Source organism: Mustela lutreola, chromosome 3, assembly GCF_030435805.1.
Source record: "Mustela lutreola isolate mMusLut2 chromosome 3, mMusLut2.pri, whole genome shotgun sequence".
Lineage (NCBI taxonomy): Eukaryota > Metazoa > Chordata > Mammalia > Carnivora > Mustelidae > Mustela > Mustela lutreola.
In genome coordinates this window covers 164,999,023-165,020,206 of record NC_081292.1, presented here as the reverse complement: position 1 = coordinate 165,020,206, position 21,184 = coordinate 164,999,023, and the positions used below count along the sequence as shown (strand labels likewise).

Genomic DNA, 21,184 nt, shown 5'->3' with positions numbered 1-21,184 from the left:
CCCACAAATTTCCCCCTATCGGTCCAGAGTTCGTCACAGTTCTCCAAAAATTTCCTCAAAAGTCAATCACACAATTCCCACACAGTCCACCCACATAGTTTCACACACTTGTTACAGTTCTGCAAAGTGCCTCACAATTCTTTACACAGAGTTCCTCTCACAAATTCCTCACATAGTTTCTCCCACAGTTCCTTACAATTCTTCATGGAAATCCTCAGAATCATGCAGTTCCTCATGTATTTCCTCAAACTATTCCTCATAGTTCCTCAAACTGTTCCCCATACAGTTACCCCACATAGTTTCTTCATAGTTTCCCGCTCAGTTCCTCACAGCTACATACAATTCACCAGAGTTTCCTCAAACAGTTTCACACACTTCGTCTCACAGTTCCACACAATCTTACACAGCTCCCTACACACTTCGTAACACACTTCCACAGAAAGTTGCCTCATACTGTTCTTACACAGTTTCTTTTTGGTCCTCAAAGAGTTCCTCTCATTTTCTCACAGTTCTTGACACATTTCTTCGCAGTTCCTCCTAGTACCTCAGTTTGCCATACAGTTTATCTCATAGTTCCTCACAGTTCGCACAGGTTCCTCACTGAGTTCCTCATAAAATTCCACACAGTTCTCTCTATACACTTCCTCACATAATCCTTCACAATTCCTTTCATAAGTCACCAGTATTTCATACAGTTCCACATAGAACTCCTCCAAATTCACAGATACAGTTCCCCACACTGTTTCACATACTTCCTTTCCCATTTCAGTTCCATTCAGTGGTTCCTCACACATTCCACACAGTTCCTCACAATACTTGATACAATGCCAGACCTCTTGCATGGTTCCCCCTACTAGTATCTCACACTTGCCCTAGACAGTTCCCCACACAGCTCCTCACATAGTCACTCTTTGTTGCTCACAGGTCCATACACAGTTCCTCAAGGTTCTCCCCACACACAATTACCACATATTTTCCCACACCATTCCAACTATTTCCTATACCTCCACAGGTGCTCACAATTCTTCACATGTTTCCTGCCTGGTTCTCCACACAGTTACACAGTTCCTCACAGTTCCCACACACAATTCCCACACAATCTCATACACTTCCTCTCACATTCCCTCAGAGTTCCTCACATTGTCTTCACAAGGTTCCTCACAGTTCCCACACAGTTCCTTGGTTTCCTCACACAGTTACCCATTTAGCTCCCCATACCATTCTCCATAGTTCCTCAAACAGTCCACACAATTACTCATAGTTCTTCATACACTTTCATATGCATTTTGTCACAGTTACAATTCTTCACAGAGTGCCATACGCAATTCCAATTTTCTGTGGTCCCCAATACAGTCCTTTACAGTTCCATGTGCATTTTACCCATTTCTCACACTTCCTCACATCCCTTACACAGTCCTATGCACAGTAATTCACAGTTGCCCACGTAGTTCCTCACAATTCTTCATACAATTCCCACATTTGTCTCAACCCATTTCAGATACTTCCTCTCACAGTTCCTCAGTTTTCAGAGTTTCTTACACAATACTTCATAATTCCTCACACTGTTCACAATTCCACACACATTTCCCATAGTTTCTCACAAAATCATTCACATAGTTCCTCACAAATACTCACACTGTTCCTACAGATAGTTCCTCTCAGATCCTTGCTTAGTTCCTCCCGTATTTCCTCACAGTTCCTAACACCTTTCCTCATACAGTTCCCCACATAGTTGGTCACACTCTTCCTCTCATTTCCTTACGTAATTCCTCATGCTTCCCCACATGGTTCCTCACATTTCTTCCCACGCAATTCCTTACATAAATCAACATTTTTCCATTTCAGCACTCTCACATTGGGCTTTCCAACTACATGGCACAGCTGAGTACCCCTCTACCCGGGTGGCTCTTCCCCACTCCTCAGGTCTTAGCCCTAAAGCTAGCTGTCCTATAAAGCTTATGTGGCCATACTGACTAAAGGCTACCTTGTGTATGGGTCATGCTCACAGTCCATTTTTTTTCTTTGTGAGATTTATACCAATTCATAATTCTGTTTCTATGTCTATCATCTATGTCGCCCATCGTGCTGTGGTCCCTGCAGGGCTGTGTTGTTCTAATACACAGCTTCGCTCAGAGTTGGGCTCACTGTGTTTGTCTGCTAGGTGCACAAACAAAAGGTACTTTTACTGCCAAGACCTTTGCAGAACTAGGACTAAAGGCACTCCTTGCTTCTAGACCCCAGTGCAATGGCTGAAGACTCCTCCCCCTAAAACTGAAGAAAGCAGCTTACCTTATTGGGCCCAGAGTCCTGGAAAAGAAAGATAGAATCTGAGAACCTGGAGTGAGGCTGGGGACCCAGGGTGTGTGGGGAGGGAAGGACGAGTGGGCTCCAGAGAGCAAAGGAACCCACTAGGTGAGCCAAGTCACCATGAGAGCCTGCGAAAGGCCCATCACTCACCACCTGGCCATCGCTGGCCACCCTGGTCCTGACAGGCCAAACAACAGAGCGATCTCTCAGTCTGCTGTTACCCAGCAGCTCTTCCCTCACCCCAAACTATTTAAGAAAAAGGTTGGGGCCTTGTAAGAATTGTCCTTCTCTGGACAAAAGCCTAGGTGTCTTGGTGAATGGCCAGTACTGGTGGGGAAATTTCGACACCATCCGTAGCCTAGGGACACACACCCTTCACATCTCCGAGATTTCCCTTGAACCCCAGGCACCCTGATAGAGATAGCACTTGGCACAGGTATGACAAGCTCCCAGCATCCTTCCAGAAGGAAGGACAGGGATCCACAACCCATTCCATCCGCCCAGTTCTAGAAACCCAAAGGTAGCTCACCATTTCAGCCAGAGCAGAGATCACCTTCCCCAGCGTGGTCAAGGACTTATTGATGTTGGCTCCCTCCTGTGTGGGGAGAAGACAGTCAGGACATCAGGAAGCCTCAGGACCCTCTCACTCCAGAGTGATCCCCTGGGGCCTCATGCCATGAGACAAGGGGCTAAGGCTGCCAAGCCCTGACTGTTCATCCAGGACTCCTTGGAGCACAGGGGGCTCTGGCAAGAAGCCAGGCAAAGGCCCACCCTGGCCAGGGGAGTACACTTGCCCTTCTTCTTCCAGGCTCCCTGGGGGTCCTCGTAACATCTCACACTAGCCCTGGGACCCAGCTGGTACAATTTCCAGAACCTCTTCCCACCCACAATTTGGGTATTGTGGCACCAAAGGGAGGCTGGAACATGAAGGCTCTACTTCCTGACACTGAAGACTGCTTTGACAAGAGACTGTCTGCCTCACAGCCTGTGTTCTGGAACAAAAGCCACACACCGATACCCAAGGCACTGTGAGGGCCCGCGAAAGGCCCAGCTTTCCTGCTGGGGTCTCTATCCTTGTTGGCCCCTAGCCAGTGTGCCGGGCGCAGCCCTCTGACTCCTGGCCTCCTCACACCTCCTCCTGTGCCCCCTGCTCTCCCTGCCCGGGCTCGCCCTGTAACGGGGTGGCCCCAACCCCTTCCAGCCCGAAGACGAGCCCTCCTGCCAAGCCCATCCCAGAGCAAGCCAGCCTCAAAGACATGGCTGCCAGGTGAGCGAGGTGCAGGGTCACAGACACGCCAGTCCAGCCCCTACCTTGAGACGTGTGCCCTTGGCTCCTGTGGAGTCGGCCCGCTCACTCCCGGCCAGGTCCACCAGGCTGATCTTGCTCACCTGAAACAGCAACTGTGTCAGCTGCAGAAGAGGCCACAAGGCCACTGTGGGGACATGGCCAAGCCCTTCCCTGGGCCTGATGGTCTCTGACCCTGCACTTTCCCTCCCTTCACAGCTTGTCCGAGGCTCTGCCTGAGGTCAAAGCCCACATCCCTGAGAGGCTGTGCATCCCTGGCCCCTAAAATGTCTGCTGCTGCCGCTGTGCTGCTCTCAGCACACAGGGTGCTCTTCATCTGTCGGCACGGAATTCCCCACAGAGCTCCCCAGGGTGTCCTGTCACCTGTTTCCACAGATGGGCTCATTGTCTATGGTGGGATCCGAATCCAATTCCAGAGCCCCAGCGGCTCAGCTGCCTCACAGGGGCATAGTTGGCTGGCCCAGTGACCGGGCGGTGTTGGGGAGGAAGCGACACTGCCACGGCCTGGGCTATGCTGCCACATGGGTTCCAGAAAAACCCAGGCTCTCCCGATCTATGGCCACTGCAGATGCAGACAGGATTTGCCCAGACTTTAAAAGCCAGATACCCTCTTGGTGCCCAGAGCCCATGCTGAGTGGCAGGGGGTGGGAGGGTGTCACAGCAGGTGGCCCCCAGCCCAGTCCACCCTGTTCCAGTTCCACACTCTGGTCCCACTGGGCCATCGTGACTCTCTGCAAGGAGGGCACCAGGCTGAGGTGACCCTGGCATGACTGGGGCCTAAGTGGGGCTAACTTCTCCCAGACACCCTGCAGTCCCTGGGGTACTGCCAGTCAGGAGAAGACTGGGACACCCCCAGGAGAAGGCCTGGACCGTGGGTCAGGGGAGATAACACGGAGAAAACCTGACACCCAGAAACAGAGCCACCAAGGGACAGGAAGAAGCTGTGAGCCAGCCAGGCTGCCCCTTGGGGAACACAGAGACCACATGTCTGGACAAGGTGTCTGTCCGGGGCCACCACGCAGGCCAAGATGTGTGGGAAAGGCATCTGTAGCCGCAAGCGGGGTGGCGCCGGCCAGCACAGCCTCAGCTTTGTGCCTATGGATGCCAGGGCCCCCGCTCCCGCCCGTTGGTCAGGCCCCACGGTCACCCCCGTGACAGGCGCTCATCCCACCCATGGCCCCTGGCCCTCAAGGGCCGCCAGCACCCACTGCGGTGCAGCTCTGGGGCCGGCCCTCCTGGGCCCCCGTCCTCACCACAACTACCAGGCAGGAGGCGGACTGGGGTAGATGCTGGGTGGGGCCCAACGTCTAGATAAGGTGGCCTTGCAGGCCCAGCCACCAGGCTGACAGTTGTGAGGGCCTGGCACCCAGCGTGGGGGACGCGGTGCATGCCCTGTGGGTCGGCGGTTGCCCTGGCCTCCTCGTTCTGCCTGACGGGACTGACCCCCGCCCCCTGCCCAGACGGCTGCCATCTGCCAAGGCCACACTCACTTTCTCCGTGGTGATGTCGGTCTCTGCGTCGTGGCGCTTCTGGGTGAAAATGATGTTGAAGACCGCGTGGGAGCGGCTGCTGGTTTCATTCATGTTTGTGGCTGCCACGGTCCTGGGGGGAACAGAAGCCACACAGGGTTACCTGTCATCCCGTGGTAGGGAGTGAGAGTGGCTGATGACCCAGCTGGGCCTGCTCCCCTTGGCTCCCCGGGGTTGCCCTGCCCAGCCACATGCTGGCGCTGCCTCTTATCACTGCACGAGCAGGGCCCCACCCACCTGGCCACCAGTAACAGCCAGATGCTGTTGACAGGGGCTCCAGAGAGCCCAGACAACCCTCACACAACACAGAAAAGCCCCACCCAAGAGGGAAAGAAGGCGCCCATCTCTGTCCCAGTCTGGGGAGGGCCAGAAGCAGGCCCCGGGGCAGAGCCCAAGGCAGCCTGTGGGGAGTCGAGGAGCTGCGCCCCATGCTGCTGAGGTGTGGAGACCATAGGGCGTCCACTGGACCAAGCTCACCATCTGAAAGTCCCCAGCAGGGAGAGGCCTCTTCAGAACAGCGCACTCACAGGGCCGCGATGGCTAGAGGCCCCTCACCCTCCTGGAGGCCCCGGGCAGCAGAGAGGGGAACTGGGCCATAACTGCGGGGCAGACCCCCAGCACAGTGAAGCCAGGGAGACAGACGGCCTGTGCCCTGCGATGCCTTCCCTTCGGCCCTTTGCTGAGAGCCTCTACCCTGTGCCCTATCTGGAGAGCCATTCGCCCTCGGAAAAGGCAAGATTGGCCCTCCTGACCATGGAGTCTGACAGGGCAGCTGCCCATGGGGAGAGCCCCTGGGGAGCCACCACAGATGACACCAGTGCCCCCCAGGGAGCAAACCAACACCCCACCCCCAGAGGAACAGTCCTTGCATAGGGGACAGGGTGGGGATCTGGAGACCCCTCCCAGGCTGGCATGTGCCCTCCGTGGCCTCAGGCCCCCGGGGCCCACCCCGCCATGGTAGAGAAGGGGGAGCTCTTGGACAGACCAAGAGGTGCCCCAGGGACCAGGCCTTCCACAGGGGCATGCAGCAGCAGGCACCGGGAGGACAGACCAGCCACCCGGCACGCACCTGGCCTTGTTCCCTGAGTCCATGAGGTCCTGGATGTCATTGTAAGAGGTGACGGCCAGCTTGGAGAGGTCCTCCACATACGGCCCCAGCAGTGGGTGCTCCCTCACGCGCAGGTTGCCCTTGTTCTTGGGATTCAGGAGGTCGCGGACGCGCTCACAGTAAATCTCCATGTAGCTGACCTGCAGGGCAGAGACATTCCCTCAGGGACCCCCAGGCAGGGATGGGGGCGAGGGGGCCACCAGCAGGGAACCACCCCCCAAGGTGGGGATACAGGGCTGTCATCAGGGACTCTTAAGATAGGGGTACGGGGCCACCTGCTGGGTAGGGGGAGGCATGCAAAGGACCCCCAGCCCATGTGAGTGCAGGAGCTGGGCTGTCAGCCCATCCGCTCCAGCTGGCCTCCCCCTCCTGCTCACCCCCCATCCTGGGGGCCCGTCCAGTGGGAACACTCCAAGGGCACTGCGGCCACAGCAGAACCAGGCTATGCAGCGCGGAGACACCTGTCCTCACACCTGGCACAGAGCGCTACTTAATCAACATTCACTGAGCAGGGGACCACCTGGACCACCTCCCCCTCCGTGCTGGAGTCACAGACACTCAGGGAGCCCTACCTCCACGGAGTAGGACATGTTGTCATTGGTTGTGTCGTTGATTCGGGAGAACAGGTCCTCACAGAGCTGCGGGGCGGAGGACACAGCGTCAGACGATGGGGACAATGGGGCTGTTCTTACAGGCCTGCCCCCAGGTGCTGCCCCCAGGTGCTGGGGGCAGCCCGAGCTCTCCAGGCCTCTCCTGCTCCCCAGTAGTCCATCTCAAATGCACTGAGAAGGCCTGCACCCTAAGAGCAGCTGTCTTCTGCTTAAGTCCTGGAGTCCTTTTGGATGATATCCGATCCTTTCCCACTTTCTGCGTGGGCAAGGGTGTCTTATGCTATAGACTACCTGGCATTCTCCCCTGCCCAGGCCAGGTCAAGTGCTAACCAGCACAGATCCAGAAGCCTGCCCAGGGGAGCTGGTGGGGTGGAGGCCCGGGTCCCAGCAGTACTGAGGCATCTGTCTCAGCCTTAAGTTACCCAAAGGCCCCGCCTCATCCAAGCATCTCTCTCTGCCCAGACGACTAGGCCTCACAGAGCCCTGCGCTAGGGTCTAGGGCTCCAGCCTCTTCAGGGAAGCTCTGCCCCTTGCTGCTCCACCATGCCCTCTGCCCTCCCGGTTTACCTTCCCTCCTGGATCCTGTCCTCCTGTGGCTACTCTCCCAGGGCACCCTGCCGGGTCCTTCCGCCTCAGTGGGTGCAGACCCATCTGGTTTGCCCTTATGAGGCCCTGTGCCACCTTCCCTGACCCCTGCGTGCCTGTGGGATGATGCCCTGCTGGTCCTTCTCCTGCTTGCCCATCATGGTGTAGGACTTGCCAGCCCCGGTCTGCCCGTAGGCAAATATGCACACATTGTAGCCCTCGAAGGCGTGCTGCAGCATCTCCTCTCCGATGTCCCGATATACCTGCTTCTGGGAGGCGTAGTTGATGTCCTCGGGCTGGAAGACAGGAGGCCACACAGCTGTAGGAGGCCGGATGCACCCCTGTACCCCCATCCCTGCACACTCCCTGCACAGGGGTCCTAACCCTGCCCAGCAGGGTGCACTCCCCGGGGAAGGGGCTGGAAGGCGCTGGCCAGAGGGCATTTCTGCAGAGTGAATGGGCTGTACCAGGGTCAGAGGCAGGAACAGGAGACAGAATGCTCAAAATGAAGGCATGGCCAGCAGCCTTGGGACTGGGAGGGCGGGACGGAAGGCCCAGGGAGCCCAGGGACCGGGCTACCATGTGGAATGCTCTCCTAACAGGACTGCTTTACGCAGGTCCCAGGGAGTTACCCTAACAACGCATGTCACCACTGAGGGTGACCTTCCACATACAACTTGGGAAAGTAGCCCCCTCCCCGCCCCGCCCTGGGTCTCAAACCTGTCCCTCCTTCCCCTGCCCCAGCGGCAGCCCTGTTTAAAGACACAGACATCTCAGAGAGGTCAGGGGACAGGTCAAACATCCACACAGCTGCAGCCCACCCCCCACGTCCCGCGAACCCCAGCCCTGGGCTTACCGAGGTGTGTGACCAGTAGGAGTAGTCGAAGCTGAAGCTTTTGGGGGTCTCCTTGGGCTGTTTGGGGTTAATGATGGCTGCAGAGGGGGACAGGCATGGCAGTTAACCCTCTGCTGGGGGGACAGGCCATCAGCATGTGGTATATACCCCCCAGACAGGTACCCCAAGAGAGGGAGGCCTCTGGCCCAGACAAGCCAGTCCACCAGGGGGACAGGACCAGGGCTCCAATTCCAGTCAGACAGGCCATGTGTGCCTCTTTCCTCCGTCAGGTGGACCCTGCTGCCCATATATGCCTCCTCATGGCACCCAGATGGGTTCCTTCCTGCAGACGCTGGGTCAGCGGGAGACCCCACAGCCCACCTCCATGCCTCGGTCCAGCCCTTCTCCCCACCCCACCCCTCTGCTCTGCACACACGCGTCCGAGACACACACAGAGGCTGGAGACCATGGGCAAGGTTGAGCTCTTCTCCCTGTGTGGCTCATTACTGCGTGGCTCATCCGTGCACCACGGGATTCCATTGCAGGTCACACAGCTGGGCCCTCCTGCCCCATGTTGCTGGTGCCTTGTGGGCCTGCTCTCACGGGCTTCCCTGGTACCATCTTCTGCAGGGTCCCCGCCCCCAGTGAGTGGCACATGACGCTGGCCAGAGGTACCACACCCAGAATGTCATTTCTTCAAGCCAGGAAAGAAGCCACAAAAGTATGGTGGTGCCATCAGCCACCAGCTGTGCCGACCACAGAAACTGGCAGGCCCCTACCCCAGGCTGCTTTGCCCCAGGCCGGCATGGAACCCCACTCCAGTGTTTCCCATGTGCCAGAGCCACAGGCCACATGCATCTGGGGGTCAGGCAGGAGCCACCGAGGCCCCTAACCCCATCAGGCCACCCACCCACTGCCTGCTGGGCCACCATCCAAACCTGCAACTGCCCTATAGGCAGGCCTCGCAGCCATTTGCTCGGCCCGAGTGCCCCACTCCCGGCACGGGCTTTGCCTATAACCTGTCCCCAGGGATGACTCAGTTTTGGGCCCCAGACCCCAGGTTTGAGGAGTTCTGGGAGATCACCCAGCACATTTGGGAAACAAGCAGATGGAGCAGGTGACTGACCGTCACAGTGCTGTCCTTGGAGCCAAGCGTAGCTCACATCCATGCTGCCTCCAGGAGCAAGGCCGAGGACAGAAAGCCGCCCTGCTTTCAATTCCTGAGGGGACCTGGGGACGCAGCCACTGGAACCCCAAGCACAGATCATGCCAGCGCCAAGGAAACAACAATCACAACACCTCCTAACCCAAGCCCGGGCCAGGCCCCCGATGGCCCTCCACCCTGTCCAGCCTGCTTCCCTTTGTCCCGTGTGACCCTTGCCCGGTTCTGGGTGCCAACCTCGCTCTGACCGTGTCCTGGGGGAGTTTGCCATGTACCTCTCCTGGACTGCGGGCTCCCTGCGGCGGTGGTGGAGGGCTCCCAGGAACAGAGCACAGCTGTGCTCAATACCGAGTGACTGGGGACAGCCAACAGTGAGGGACAAAGGGCAGGAGCTGGCCACAGGAGAGTCGGCCACGAGGACCATCAGGCAGAGGTCTTCCGGCACTCAAGACTGCCTGTCACCTCTCCCCATTCCCTCCTGGGGGGTCCCATGGGCTCTTGGGACCTTTACAGATGGGATGTGAGCTCCAGATGCAGTGAGACTGGAAGCCAGGATCCACCTGGGCCCGGCTCCTCACCTCCAAACCCTCGCCAGGCACGCTGAGACAGGGCTGCTCTGCTAGAGCAAATCCTCCCTTCAGGGGCTTGAGTTTCTCCTTGTGTGGCACTAAGGAGGAGGAAGGGTCCTCCTGGGGCGTGCTCCTGCCAGGCCAGGGCGGTGGGGGGGGTGGGGGGCTGGGCAGGGCCCCTCCAGAGAGTGCACAATAGAGGGCACACAAGGGACAGGCACCTGCCAGGGATGGAGATGTGGCTGGTGGGGGCCCCAGGTTGGACAGGGAAGGGAGGCAGGGAGGGACTGATGGAAGCCAGTGTGTGCACATGCGAGAATGTCAGTGTGTGCACGAGAGTGTGTGTGCATGTGAGTGTGTGAGAGAGCATGTGTGCATGTGTACACACATGCGTGTGTGCATGTGAGTGGTGCACATGTGTACATGTATGCACATGTGTGCATGTGAGAGCATGTTGCGCATGTGTGTGCACACACAAGAGTGTGTGTGTGCATGTGTGTTCATGTAAGCCCACACACGGGCGAGCTGGTTTACCAGATGCCCACCATGGCACACTCGCTGGACTGGGGAGACGGCTCACTGCAACAGACCAGACAGAACACTACTGGGCTCTCAGGGAACAGAGAGTCCAAACCCTGGGAGCCAGCATTCCTCGTGCACAGGAGCACTCACGTCCTCCCCTCTCCCAACCCACTGGGACAAGCTCCCTCCACCAGATGTGACTCCCAGTGCCCCCCCCATCACTGCACCCCTTCTTAATGCTGCAAGACACTGCCTTTGTCCCTGCTGGTCTGGCTCCATTGGGCACTGATGTGTGTGTTGCCTGCCTCCCCACTGGTGTGTCACCCAAGGGCACTAAGAGCCTCAGTTCTGCTGCCCTGGGGTTCCAGAGGGCAGCCTCCTAAGGCCCGTGCCCAGCAAATGTTTACTGATGACGTGAAGGGGCCTCATGTCCACCCTGCTCTTCCCATGCAGCCACACATGATGACACACATCACAGAGCCTTGGTCTCCCCATCCATGCCTCGGGAACTGTCTTCATCCATGCCGGACGACGGGGACAACACACACAGCCACCACTGCGACTCTGTGAGCAGGACACCCACTATAATTCTAAGGGAGAAGAATTCTAAGGGAGCAATTCCAGGGGAGAAGATGGCTCCGGGCTGTGTAGCCCTCCCTGGATGGGGCTGGCAGGAGAGACAGGCAACTGCCCCCTGAGCTGAGGCTGGTGCCCCAGCTCCCGGCCTCCAGGGCTCCTCTGTGAACACCGTGAACAGGCCTGCAGTGGTGCCACCACCGAGCTCCCTTCTGTGGCCTTCCATTCCCAGGCTCACTCTATCTGAAGCCTAGAACATTCTAGAACAGTGACAGCAAGTAGAGGCTTAGATGAGTTAGGCGTTTCCAACACCTGGGTCTGTGCGAGGGCTGCTGATTGACAAGGGCCTTTGGGAGAAAGACCCCTAGAGCAGAGGAGAAGGGTCTGGAATGTTCCAGAATGGTGGTCACTGCCTGAAATCACACTGGGACCAGCTTGCCAGGATCCAAGAGGAGGGCTGGAGGCAGGAAGGCCAGGCTGAGCATGGGCCTGTGGAGCCTGGTTGGGCTGGGGGCAGGCCTTGGATGTATTGGCCCTGTGGCCTTGGTCTGTCCCCTCTGCTCCAGAGGCACTGTCCTGGGTGAGGAGTGTCCTCCCCAAATTCACATCCACTGGGAACCCCAGCACGTGACCTTCTTTGGACATACAGTCCTGGCAGATGAGATTAGTAATGATGAGATCGTGCTGATTAGGGCGGTCTGTATATAAAAAGTAGGGTCCACCAGAGATAGACAGACAGACAGACATGCACAGGGAAAAGCCCACGTGAGGACAGAGGCCAGCCCAGGCCTGTTGCAGCCGCCACAAGCAGAAGACAGGTCAGAAGCACATTCTCTCAGAGTCTCAGAGGTAACCAAACCTATGGACACCTTGGCAAAATCACTTCTGTCTCCGTTCATCTGTCCCCGGAAACGGACTTCCCCCCAGTGCAGAGGGCCTCGGGGTGCTGGCTGGCCCATGGGGGACACAGGAGGCAGGAGACGCAGGCCCAGCCTTGCCTACAGGGCCTCAGCGGTGCAGCGGCGGAAAGACCCCCATCCAGAGTCTTCCTCTGTGGGACCAGAAGGACTCAGAAGACGGGAAACCTTGCCAGATGTCCCCACGTCTGCTGTCTTGCACAGTGGGAACGTGGGGAGACACACAGGAGTCTGCACCCCTTGGTAACCTCCACTGGCCTGCCAAGGGGCGGACAGAAGCGTTTGCCATGCAGTTTGCCTGGCTCACAAAACCAGCGGATCTGGCCCATTCAAGGGAAGGGCATTGTTCATTCAGGTGATAAACACAGGAGGACAAAGGATGTTTAGCAGTGAATGTTTCTAATGTGTATGTGTCAGCATGGCTTTGAGAGGCCCATTCAGGGAACTGGCATCTCTGTGAGCACCTGGATCTGAGATCCAAGAACTGTGTCAACATCCCAGGGGGTGGATCGGGGAAGGCAGGATGGCCTCCCACCCTGACACTCACGGCCTGGCACGGGGCCCTGACGAGCCAGTGCGTGGCCAGAATGGCCATGCGGTCCGCTCCCCGGAGTCTCCGTATTGCTGGGTAAGTGCTCCCTGCTGAAAACACGGGCTGGCCCTAAGGCCTTGCATAGCCTCCACAAAGAGCAGCATCCCCACCCCTTCTCACGGGCCCCACCTACACTGACAACGTGGCTGTGAGCTGCCGCCCAAACAGCTCCATGCAGGCCCACCTCAGCCTGGCTGGGGGACCCCCCACAACTCTGCCCCAAAGTCGCCAGGAAGAAAACCCATCCTGGCCACTGACCTCATTCCACAGATAAGCTTTCCTGCACCGAGGGCTGGAGGGTGTCCCTCTCCTCTGGGCTCCCCTAGCCTTCACCCACACTTCTGACATGGCTTCTAGCACTTTCTACCAGTACCATCACTACTCTGTTTTCTCCCAGATGAATACAGCTTCCCGAGTGACTTTCTCAATTATCCATTCTTCTGACACTTCTTTCATCTCTGTCTGTCTGTGTCTCTGCGTCTCTGTCTTTCAGGCCAGAGGCCAGTCAGAGCTTTCCACCCCACAGCTCATCATCTCCTCCAGCTGTCTGCTTCCCTGGCACCTGTCACACCCTATCTGAGACCACTCCCAAGCTCCATGGGAGATGGGTCTGACTCTGATGTGTTGTTCTATATCCTGCCAGCTCCCAGAGGGTGTGGTCACCTGTGAGCCGCTCCTGCCCAGACTCCCAGCTACTGTCTGAGGTGAGGGTGGTGCTGCCAGGGCCTGGTCCAGGAGGGAACAAGGGTCCCCACCATCATTCTTGATGTCTGGGATCATCTGACAGTGACATGGCAGACCCTGTCGGCTCCTTGGGCACATGTCCTCTGCCTACCCAGGGTCACAGCTCCCAGCAAAGGTCATGGTTCCCAGCCTGTGGTTACTTCTCATCAGAAGTCACAGTTTCCACCAGGGGTCACAGTTCCCACCAGAGGTCATGGTTCTCAACAGGGGTCACAGTTCCCATCAGAGGTCATGATTCCCACCAGGGGTCACAGTTCCCACCAGAAATCACAAATCCCATCAGAGGTCATAGTTCCCACCAGGGGGTCACAGTTTCCACAAGAGATCACAAATCCCACCAGAGGTCACAGTTCCCACCAGAGGTCACAGTTCCCACCAGAGGTCACAGCTCCAACCAGGGGTCACAGTTCCCACCAGAGGTCGCAGTTCCCATAAGGAGTCGCAGTTCCCACCAGTAGTCATATTTCTCATCAGAGGTCATGGTTCTCACTAGGGGTCACAGTTCCAACCTGGGGTAACTGTTCTCACCCAGGGTCATGGTTTGTATCCAGGGGTCACTGTTCTCACCCAGGATGTCATGGGTCCTACCCAGAGTTCACAGTTCCTGTGCAGGCCTTGGCTTCCAACCTTTAGGCATGAGTCATACCCCCTGAGCACCTGCTCATGTCATAAGGAAACCAAGCCCCTGGACCAACCCTTGGCTCATGCTGGGGAAGATGCTGGATAAGCAGCCAGCCTCAGGGGAGGACAACGCGGAGATACATTCTCTATGCCAGAGGGTCCCAGTGACCCAACCCCTGCTGTCTGGGGCAGCCACCCATGCATCAGCATCCTCCACAGCTTCTCCCCAGGTCCACGTTCTCTCCCACATAGCCTGGGACCCCCTCTTTAATAAACCTTTGGCACCCAAATCCTCACATCAGGGTCTGCTTCCAAGGACCCAGTGGAGGCAACACCATTCCTAAGCACTGTGACAAAACCTCAGATGCACATGGCCACACTGTGCCCAGTGGCCCTGAGCGAGCTCTGAGCGGGACCTCCACAACCTGCCCACCCCGGATGAAGGAGTCTGAAAAGACCCCCTCCCCACCCCCACACCTTCCCACAGAGCCTAAGGTACCCAGAACATTCTAGAGACCCCTGAATCCTCACCCCCTCAATAGGCCTAGGGAGGCAGCTGCCTTCTACTCTGAGTGCCTCTCCCCTTGGCCAGCCCCTCCCTAAACACCTGGAGAGCTGGTGTGGGGGGTGAGGCCGGCCATCCATCCCACAGCCTCTGGGGGAAATGAGAGCAAGCACATGGTACGGCTTGTGGCCCCTGAGCCTACGGTGGTGATAGTCGCGGTGCTTGAGGGACCCCAGGGGCAAACCACTTGGCTGAGCCCGGAATTCTCGTTTTAAGTCACAGGCCTGGGGACAGACTGTTAGTCAGCTGGAGACATAACCCAGACACTGCCTCAGTTTTCATAGGACCAAAACAAGTCCCCCCAACTTCTGTGTTAGAAGCAAAGGTACACGGGGGGCAGGAGGGTCTCCCAGGGTCTGGCCATGCTCCACTTCTTGGCCTGGGTGCTGCTCGGGTTGAAAGAATCTGTCCACTCGTCTGCATGAGGGGACAACATGATCCACAAGTTCAAGGCCAGGGAGCAAAGGCCAGGCAGGGAGTGGGTGCTGTTTCCCTCCAGCAGCCTGTGTGCTAACGAAGCTGTCAGGGCCCACCTGCCTTCCTGAGCACCACACTGTCATTCCCTCCCTAACTCCCGCCTGTCAGCATGGGGACTGCAGGCCTCCTCTCCTCAGGAATGTTCGAGACAACTTACAGTCATAAACAAGGGAAAAGAACAGGCTGGAATGAACTGACATATATATGTATAAGTCGGGGGCAGCTGAAGCGAGATGAGATCCAGAACCTCATGTGCTGGTGGGAAGTGGGCCCCCAATTCACGTTATCCTGAGCCTCAGAAGGTGACTTTCTTTGGAAACGGGGTCTTTGGAGATGGAATTAGCTGTTACAGTGAGATCACACCAGATCAGGGTGGGTCCTACATCCGGGGGTCAGCATTCTGTTCTCTTTTTGTGTTTCAAGTTATTATTTAAATGCTAGTTCGGTCACATACCGTGGAGGACTGGTTTCAGTGACCGTCCACTCTAGCCACAAGGCCCAGTGCTGACAGCAAGTGTCCTCCTGAGGGCCCAGCCCCCACCTAGCCCACCCGCCCTCCACCTGTGAAGGCCACTGGCCACTGCAGGCCACAGGTCCAGACAGTCGAACCAGCTGGAGCCGCAGGAGGCAGGAAGGAGTCTGGTCTAGAAGGTCAGAGGCAGCAAGACCCTGTCAACACCTTGACTTTAGACAGTGGCCTTCAGAACTGTTGTAGGAGCCACCCCCACCCCCACTGGTGATCATCTGTTGCCACTAGCTCAGGGAATCGGTACCCCATGTGTCGATGAGGGAGCCGGGGTGGGGGGCTCCCCAGGCCCCAGCAACGAGCCGCCCATGGCCACCCATAACCAGTACTCACTGGTGGTACTTCCGGACATCTGGATGATGCACTTGGAGTCTCGGCTCATCTCCCGAGAATTGAAGGGGCGGACGCGTACCGCCACCTTCACCGAGGCCCCGGCCATCGTGCCGGCCTTTGTGGGTCACCCTTAGCAGTGCTGGGAGCCCGAGTGAGCGTGGAGACCTTGAGAAAAAGGGAGACATGAATTAGAAACAATACAGAAAGGCAGAACAGCTACTTCTGGGGGCCAGCAAACTTCTCCCTTCCAAAATCCCACTAAAGGAGGCCTGCGTGTGATGCCAATCCAGAGGGACAGGGGGCTGCAGCGGGGGTGGCTATGGATAAGAAACACCACAAGTACAGCCTGGCTTAGCAAGCCTGGAAATCCGGAGCCTAACAAGAAACAAGCCAATGCACTCAGTGGGACCCAGAAAGGCTCCTGGCGCCTCTGAAAGTGGCATCCGGGTGGGACCAAAAATGGGTGTTGATGGAAAGCCAGCATTAAACCTGCCATGGGTTGAATTCTGTCCCCTCAAAATCCCTGTGTTGAAGTCCTAAACCCCAGGACCTCAGAATGTGACCTTATTTGGAGATGGGGTCCTTGCAGATGTGACTGGTAAAGATGAGGTCATGCAGGAGTCTGGTAAGCCCCAGACTCAACATGGAGTCCTAACGAAAGAGAACAACTGGACAGACACACACCAGGAGAGTGTCAGGTGAAGACAGAGGCAAAGATCCAGGCGATGCTTCTACAAGCCAAGGAATGGCTAAGGTGACAGCAGACAAAGCCCAGAAGGAAGCCCCCCTGTCCACACCTGACCTCTGACTTTCGGCCTCCAGACTGGGAGACTGTGGAATCATGTTTCAGAGCTCCTGGCAGTCTAGGGAAGACCCCCAGGGCCCCACCCTCCACTGTGGCCATCCAGGGCCTGGACCTCCCCCACCACCTGGCAGGAGAGAGCCCTGCCCAGCCTGAGGACCCGCGGCCCAGATGAGGGCAGGCATGGAGCACCAGCTGAAGGGACAGGGTTGAGGCACCCCCAAGATGCCTAGCCCTGAAATCCCCATGCGGAGTTCATGGCTGGGGAGACCTGCCAGGACCTCACCCTCCAGCAAGAAATACAGACACTGAAACCACCAGGAAAGGAGCAAGCAGCAAGGAACAGTGCAGGAAAGAGAAGAAAAGTATTTTTTAAATTCCTTGTAATTAATATTCTCAGAGAGAAAAATTGCTATGCCCACGAATGGGTGGAGAATGCTATTTTCAAAAGGGCTTTCTAATGAATATGAGAGGTTTTGGAAATTAAAAATATGAAAACATAAACTTTGAAAGTAAACCAAAAGGTTGGAATTAAGTAATTTTCCATGAAAGGGAAGAGATAAGATTTGAGGATCAGGGAAAAGGAGCCACTGAGAGAGAACTCAAAGAAACCTCCCAGGACCGCCAGTCACGAATCTCCAAACTCAAGCATCACCACTCAGCCCGCTGGCAGGAGAAAGTCACACACCAAGCAAACTGAGGCTAATGGAAAGATTCTGGTAGCTTCCGGAGAGAACTACAGACCACAAACGGTGGAGAATGGGAATGGCATAGGTATCTCACACAGACCCCAGAGATTATAGAGAAACACATCCAAACTGCTGAGGAGCAGTGGGGACAGTAAGGGGGGGGCCAGTCTTTGCTGGAGCATGGGGAATGGTGGGGGTCCCTGCTGGGGCATGCGGGATGGCAGGGAAAGGAAGCAGCCAGGGGGACCCTGGGGAGGCCAGGGAGGGGCAGGGAGGGAGGCACAGCACAGAGCTGCCCCGGGCTCCAAGGCAGGGCCAAGTGTCCCTGTGGGCAGGAGTACAGTAACAGGCACTGGGGGACAGTCCCATGGTGCTGGGGCAACGCAGAGCCTCCAGCCCCACCTGGTGGGCAGGCAAATATTCAAAGGAACCACAAAGCGACAGAAAAATCTTGTTTGCACCAAAGCTAGAGCTGCTGAAGACCCAATGATACATGGGTGAGTCTCCTGAGGCTGAAGCTGAGCCGCCCCATCTGGCAGATGGCTGACAGGGAGATGCAACATGGCCCCTTACCCAGCCCCCGACCCAGTCCTTCTCCTTCTGACTCCATGCCAAGGCTCCGGGGCCACTGTGAGGCCAGCAGCTGGGATCAGTGGACAGGCACAGGTCCTGGCAGGGCCAGAGTCCAGCCTTGTTTTCCCAGGGAAGCTTCTAGGGGGTCCCAGGAACAGAACCATCTTCAAGCATCTGTTTCCACAGAAAAATGCTGCCAAACACATCTCTGAGGCCAGGCCTCTTCAGAGCACCTGGGGCCCTGTGGTGTCCCTGCCACAACGAGGCAGCGTCCCGACCCTGAGGCCCAGGATGAAGAGGGTCGGGCAGCTCAGCACTGGGGGCCGTGCCAGGTGCACTCAGCGGGAGCCACAGAAGCCCACCACCCTCTGACTCGTGCTCCTGTGCCCTGGCCCAACCCACTGGCCAGGGACCTGGTGGACACACCGATCTCCATTCCCCTGTGGGAACGAGCGGTGTGTGGGTTCCCACCAGCAGTGGGGACAGCAGTCATGGGACGGAGATCATCCCCCCAAAAGCCTGACCCTGACATAGGCTGGGCCTTTAAACCTGTCAAGGGTGTTTTCAAATAGGACAGGGTTCCAGAATGTCCTCCCATACCCTACATCCTAGGGCTCTCACTGGCAGCTGGAGCCAGCAATAACCTGATGTCCAGATGAGCAGGAAAGGAAATGGTTAGCTCAGCAAATCCAAACGATGGGACAGACGGTCCTAAGCAAGTGGACAGATGCTGCATTTCAGTACTATGTCCCACAGCTCCCAACTCAGGCTGCAGCCGCCGGGGGCATTCCTGGCATCGACCTCACGTGGAGGAGATGCAAGCCAGGGACCAGGGACCCAGTCCCGTTCCTGCCTTTGTCTCTGCCGTGTGATTTAACCCCTGAGCCTTGGTTTACCCTTCTGTGAAATGACAGGGTTGAGGCCATTTGATGACCCCAAAGCGATTCCACCTCTCAGGGCCCGGGACCCTGAGGAAAGCCAGCAAAAGCTCCCTGCGAAATTACCGTGCTGCTCTGGCCACTCTGAAAGCCCTTTCCCACAGGCCTCCAACAAGCTTCCAGCCTGATGATGTAGCCGGCCACCCAAGGGGGCTTGGGGGCTTGCAGGACAGGGCCCTTGGGAACATGGAGGAGGACAAACTCAGGCAGAGAGATGTGGGCCATCCAGAAATGGCCAGGAGCTCCAGAAAACAGAACTCAGCCTGACATGAAGACCAGTTGCCACCTAAAATGAACCAAAGTGCCCATTCAGCTGTGAACCCCCATCACTAGAGGCATCCAAGGAGAGCAAAGGCTTAGGGGAGAGGGCTTGAGATTCTCAAGAGCAGAAGGATCCTGACAAAGATGGAGGGAGCCCCACAGGGGCTGGGATCAATGCAGACTTCAGGCTTTAAACTCCCAGGCCCCACCCAGGGTCGGGACCCCCCCAGCACAGGCTAGATGTGGAGCAGAACCACCCCGTGGGCAAGCACAGCCATCCAAAGGCTGCAGGGAGAGAGGGATGCCCTAGAGCAGCTGGCCACTGAGGGCTGACAAGTGCAAGACATGAGCCAAAGCCCAGGTGGGTGGGAGCAAAACTGGGGGCTGCAGACACACCAGCCACATGCCAGAGCCCCTGTAGCCACAGCACACACTTTTACCCACACACTATAAGTTAAGGGGTTTTTTTTAACAGTCTCACCCTCTCACCTCCAAATATGGTCACCAAGGAGGGGATTGGAAGGATGTGGCTCCCTGGGAATCTGCATTTCCTTAGGCAGCAAAATCTCCCCCACACTCCAGATGGAGAAAAGTATTAGGCTATTCCAGCTGGGGTGGGAAGGGCAAGAGCAAGGTCATGAATTCCTGGTGTGGATGTAAATTGAAATGAGATTTCTAGCATTTAGCAACATGCCTTCATGTCTTCAAAAAAAAAAAAGGAAAAAAGGAGGCTATATCTGTTGAGTGAGCAATGCTCAGTGCTGAAATAGGAAATAATTAGAAATAAAGAAAATATTTATGAAAGCAGATGTTCAATTCAATATTGCACAATTTTCAGTTCTTCCCAAATTTAGATATGTTAATTCAGTGCTAGTCCAGTAAGCAAAATATTCCAACAGGATTTTCAGTGGAATTATGCAAGAGTTCCAAAAAGACCAGTGAAAAATAAGAACAAAGAACATACCCTACCAGCTATCAGATTTACTATAAAGCTGTCATGACTTCCAAAGTCCAGCAATGACAGATGAATAGAAACGAACAGAAAAGATGAAGCATGACCACAGGCGGACAGACAGACACACCTAATGAATGATAAGGCAGCATTTCAGGGAACTGGGTGAGACTGGTATTGGAGCAACTGGCTCTCTCATATTTAAAAAGAGCTAAAACCTCACCTCTGAGAGGATTACAAGAATACATGGACACTATGCTATGGCTCCAAGGTAGACAGCGGGTGTGAGCGCAGAGTAGGGAAAGCAGAGCCCTTCCAGGCAAAAGGGCTGGAGACACATCCATGATCCCTCCCACTGTTTCTGGCTAGAGAAGCTAGGTAAAATCTCACAATGTGAATCAAAGAGCTACAGAAGCCACTCAGACTAGCAGGCCAAGATTCCAGAGACGGGGGGCTGCTGGGATGGAGACAACATTCCAACACGCCACAGCACTTTCTCCCTAAATGCATTTGCATTCTGGGCACGGGGCAAGAGGCTGGGAATCTGGAGTCTTCCCAGGCAGAGAGCTGTTGCTGAGGGATGGAGAAACCCACTGAGTTTTTGGTCAAGAGACGCAAACTTGAGAGGTCAAAATCCCAGGAGAAAGAAGTAGGAAGCTTCACTCAGCCAGTTCTCCTCTTAAGTGCAAAGGTATGAGGGTCAGGAGTTTAAAAATCCAAACAGAAATCCTCTGCAAATCAAAGAAGAGTCTTCTGCATTGTCAGGTGCTAAGGAGACAAGGATTAGCATTCAAGATCCAATGGGAGGAGGGGCTCCAGTAATCATACCAGGGCCTGATTTGAAAGCCCTGAAAGGCACAGAGTCTAAAAGCAGAACCACAGGGAGAGCAAAGCTTAGCAAAACTGCGATGCTTCCCTGACTCAGTCAACTAAGTCTTTGCCTGAATTAGGGATGACTGTCCACTCTATCCTCTTGGAAAGAAAAAGGTGAGTCACCCAAGCCTCTTCTGTGTTACAATAAGCAAGATCTGACATTAAATCAAAAGTCACAGGGCACGAAAAAAGATAGGCCTATAGGATTCAA

At 56.2% G+C, this 21,184-nt stretch overlaps 1 protein-coding gene across 26 annotated transcripts in view; it reads right to left on the bottom strand.

Moving 5' to 3' along the window:
• Positions 1–21,184, bottom strand: part of KIF1A (kinesin family member 1A) — a 91,344-nt gene that overhangs the window by 53,287 nt on the left and 16,873 nt on the right. For 25 of the 26 annotated variants that reach the window (XM_059167471.1, XM_059167474.1, XM_059167475.1 and 22 more), the window contains exons 2-10: positions 15,886–16,050; positions 8,303–8,379; positions 7,563–7,742; positions 6,823–6,888; positions 6,212–6,390; positions 5,104–5,215; positions 3,619–3,696; positions 2,837–2,902; positions 2,290–2,307 (exon numbers count right to left, since the gene is read on the bottom strand). In XM_059167471.1, coding sequence (XP_059023454.1) covers positions 2,290–2,307; positions 2,837–2,902; positions 3,619–3,696; positions 5,104–5,215; positions 6,212–6,390; positions 6,823–6,888; positions 7,563–7,742; positions 8,303–8,379; positions 15,886–15,991 — 882 coding nt within the window. In that variant the 5' untranslated portion in view covers positions 15,992–16,050. Of the gene's footprint in view, positions 1–2,289; positions 2,308–2,836; positions 2,903–3,618; positions 3,697–5,103; positions 5,216–6,211; positions 6,391–6,822; positions 6,889–7,562; positions 7,743–8,302; positions 8,380–15,885; positions 16,051–21,184 lie in introns of those variants that run through there. The other variant, XM_059167496.1, reaches the window with a different exon arrangement.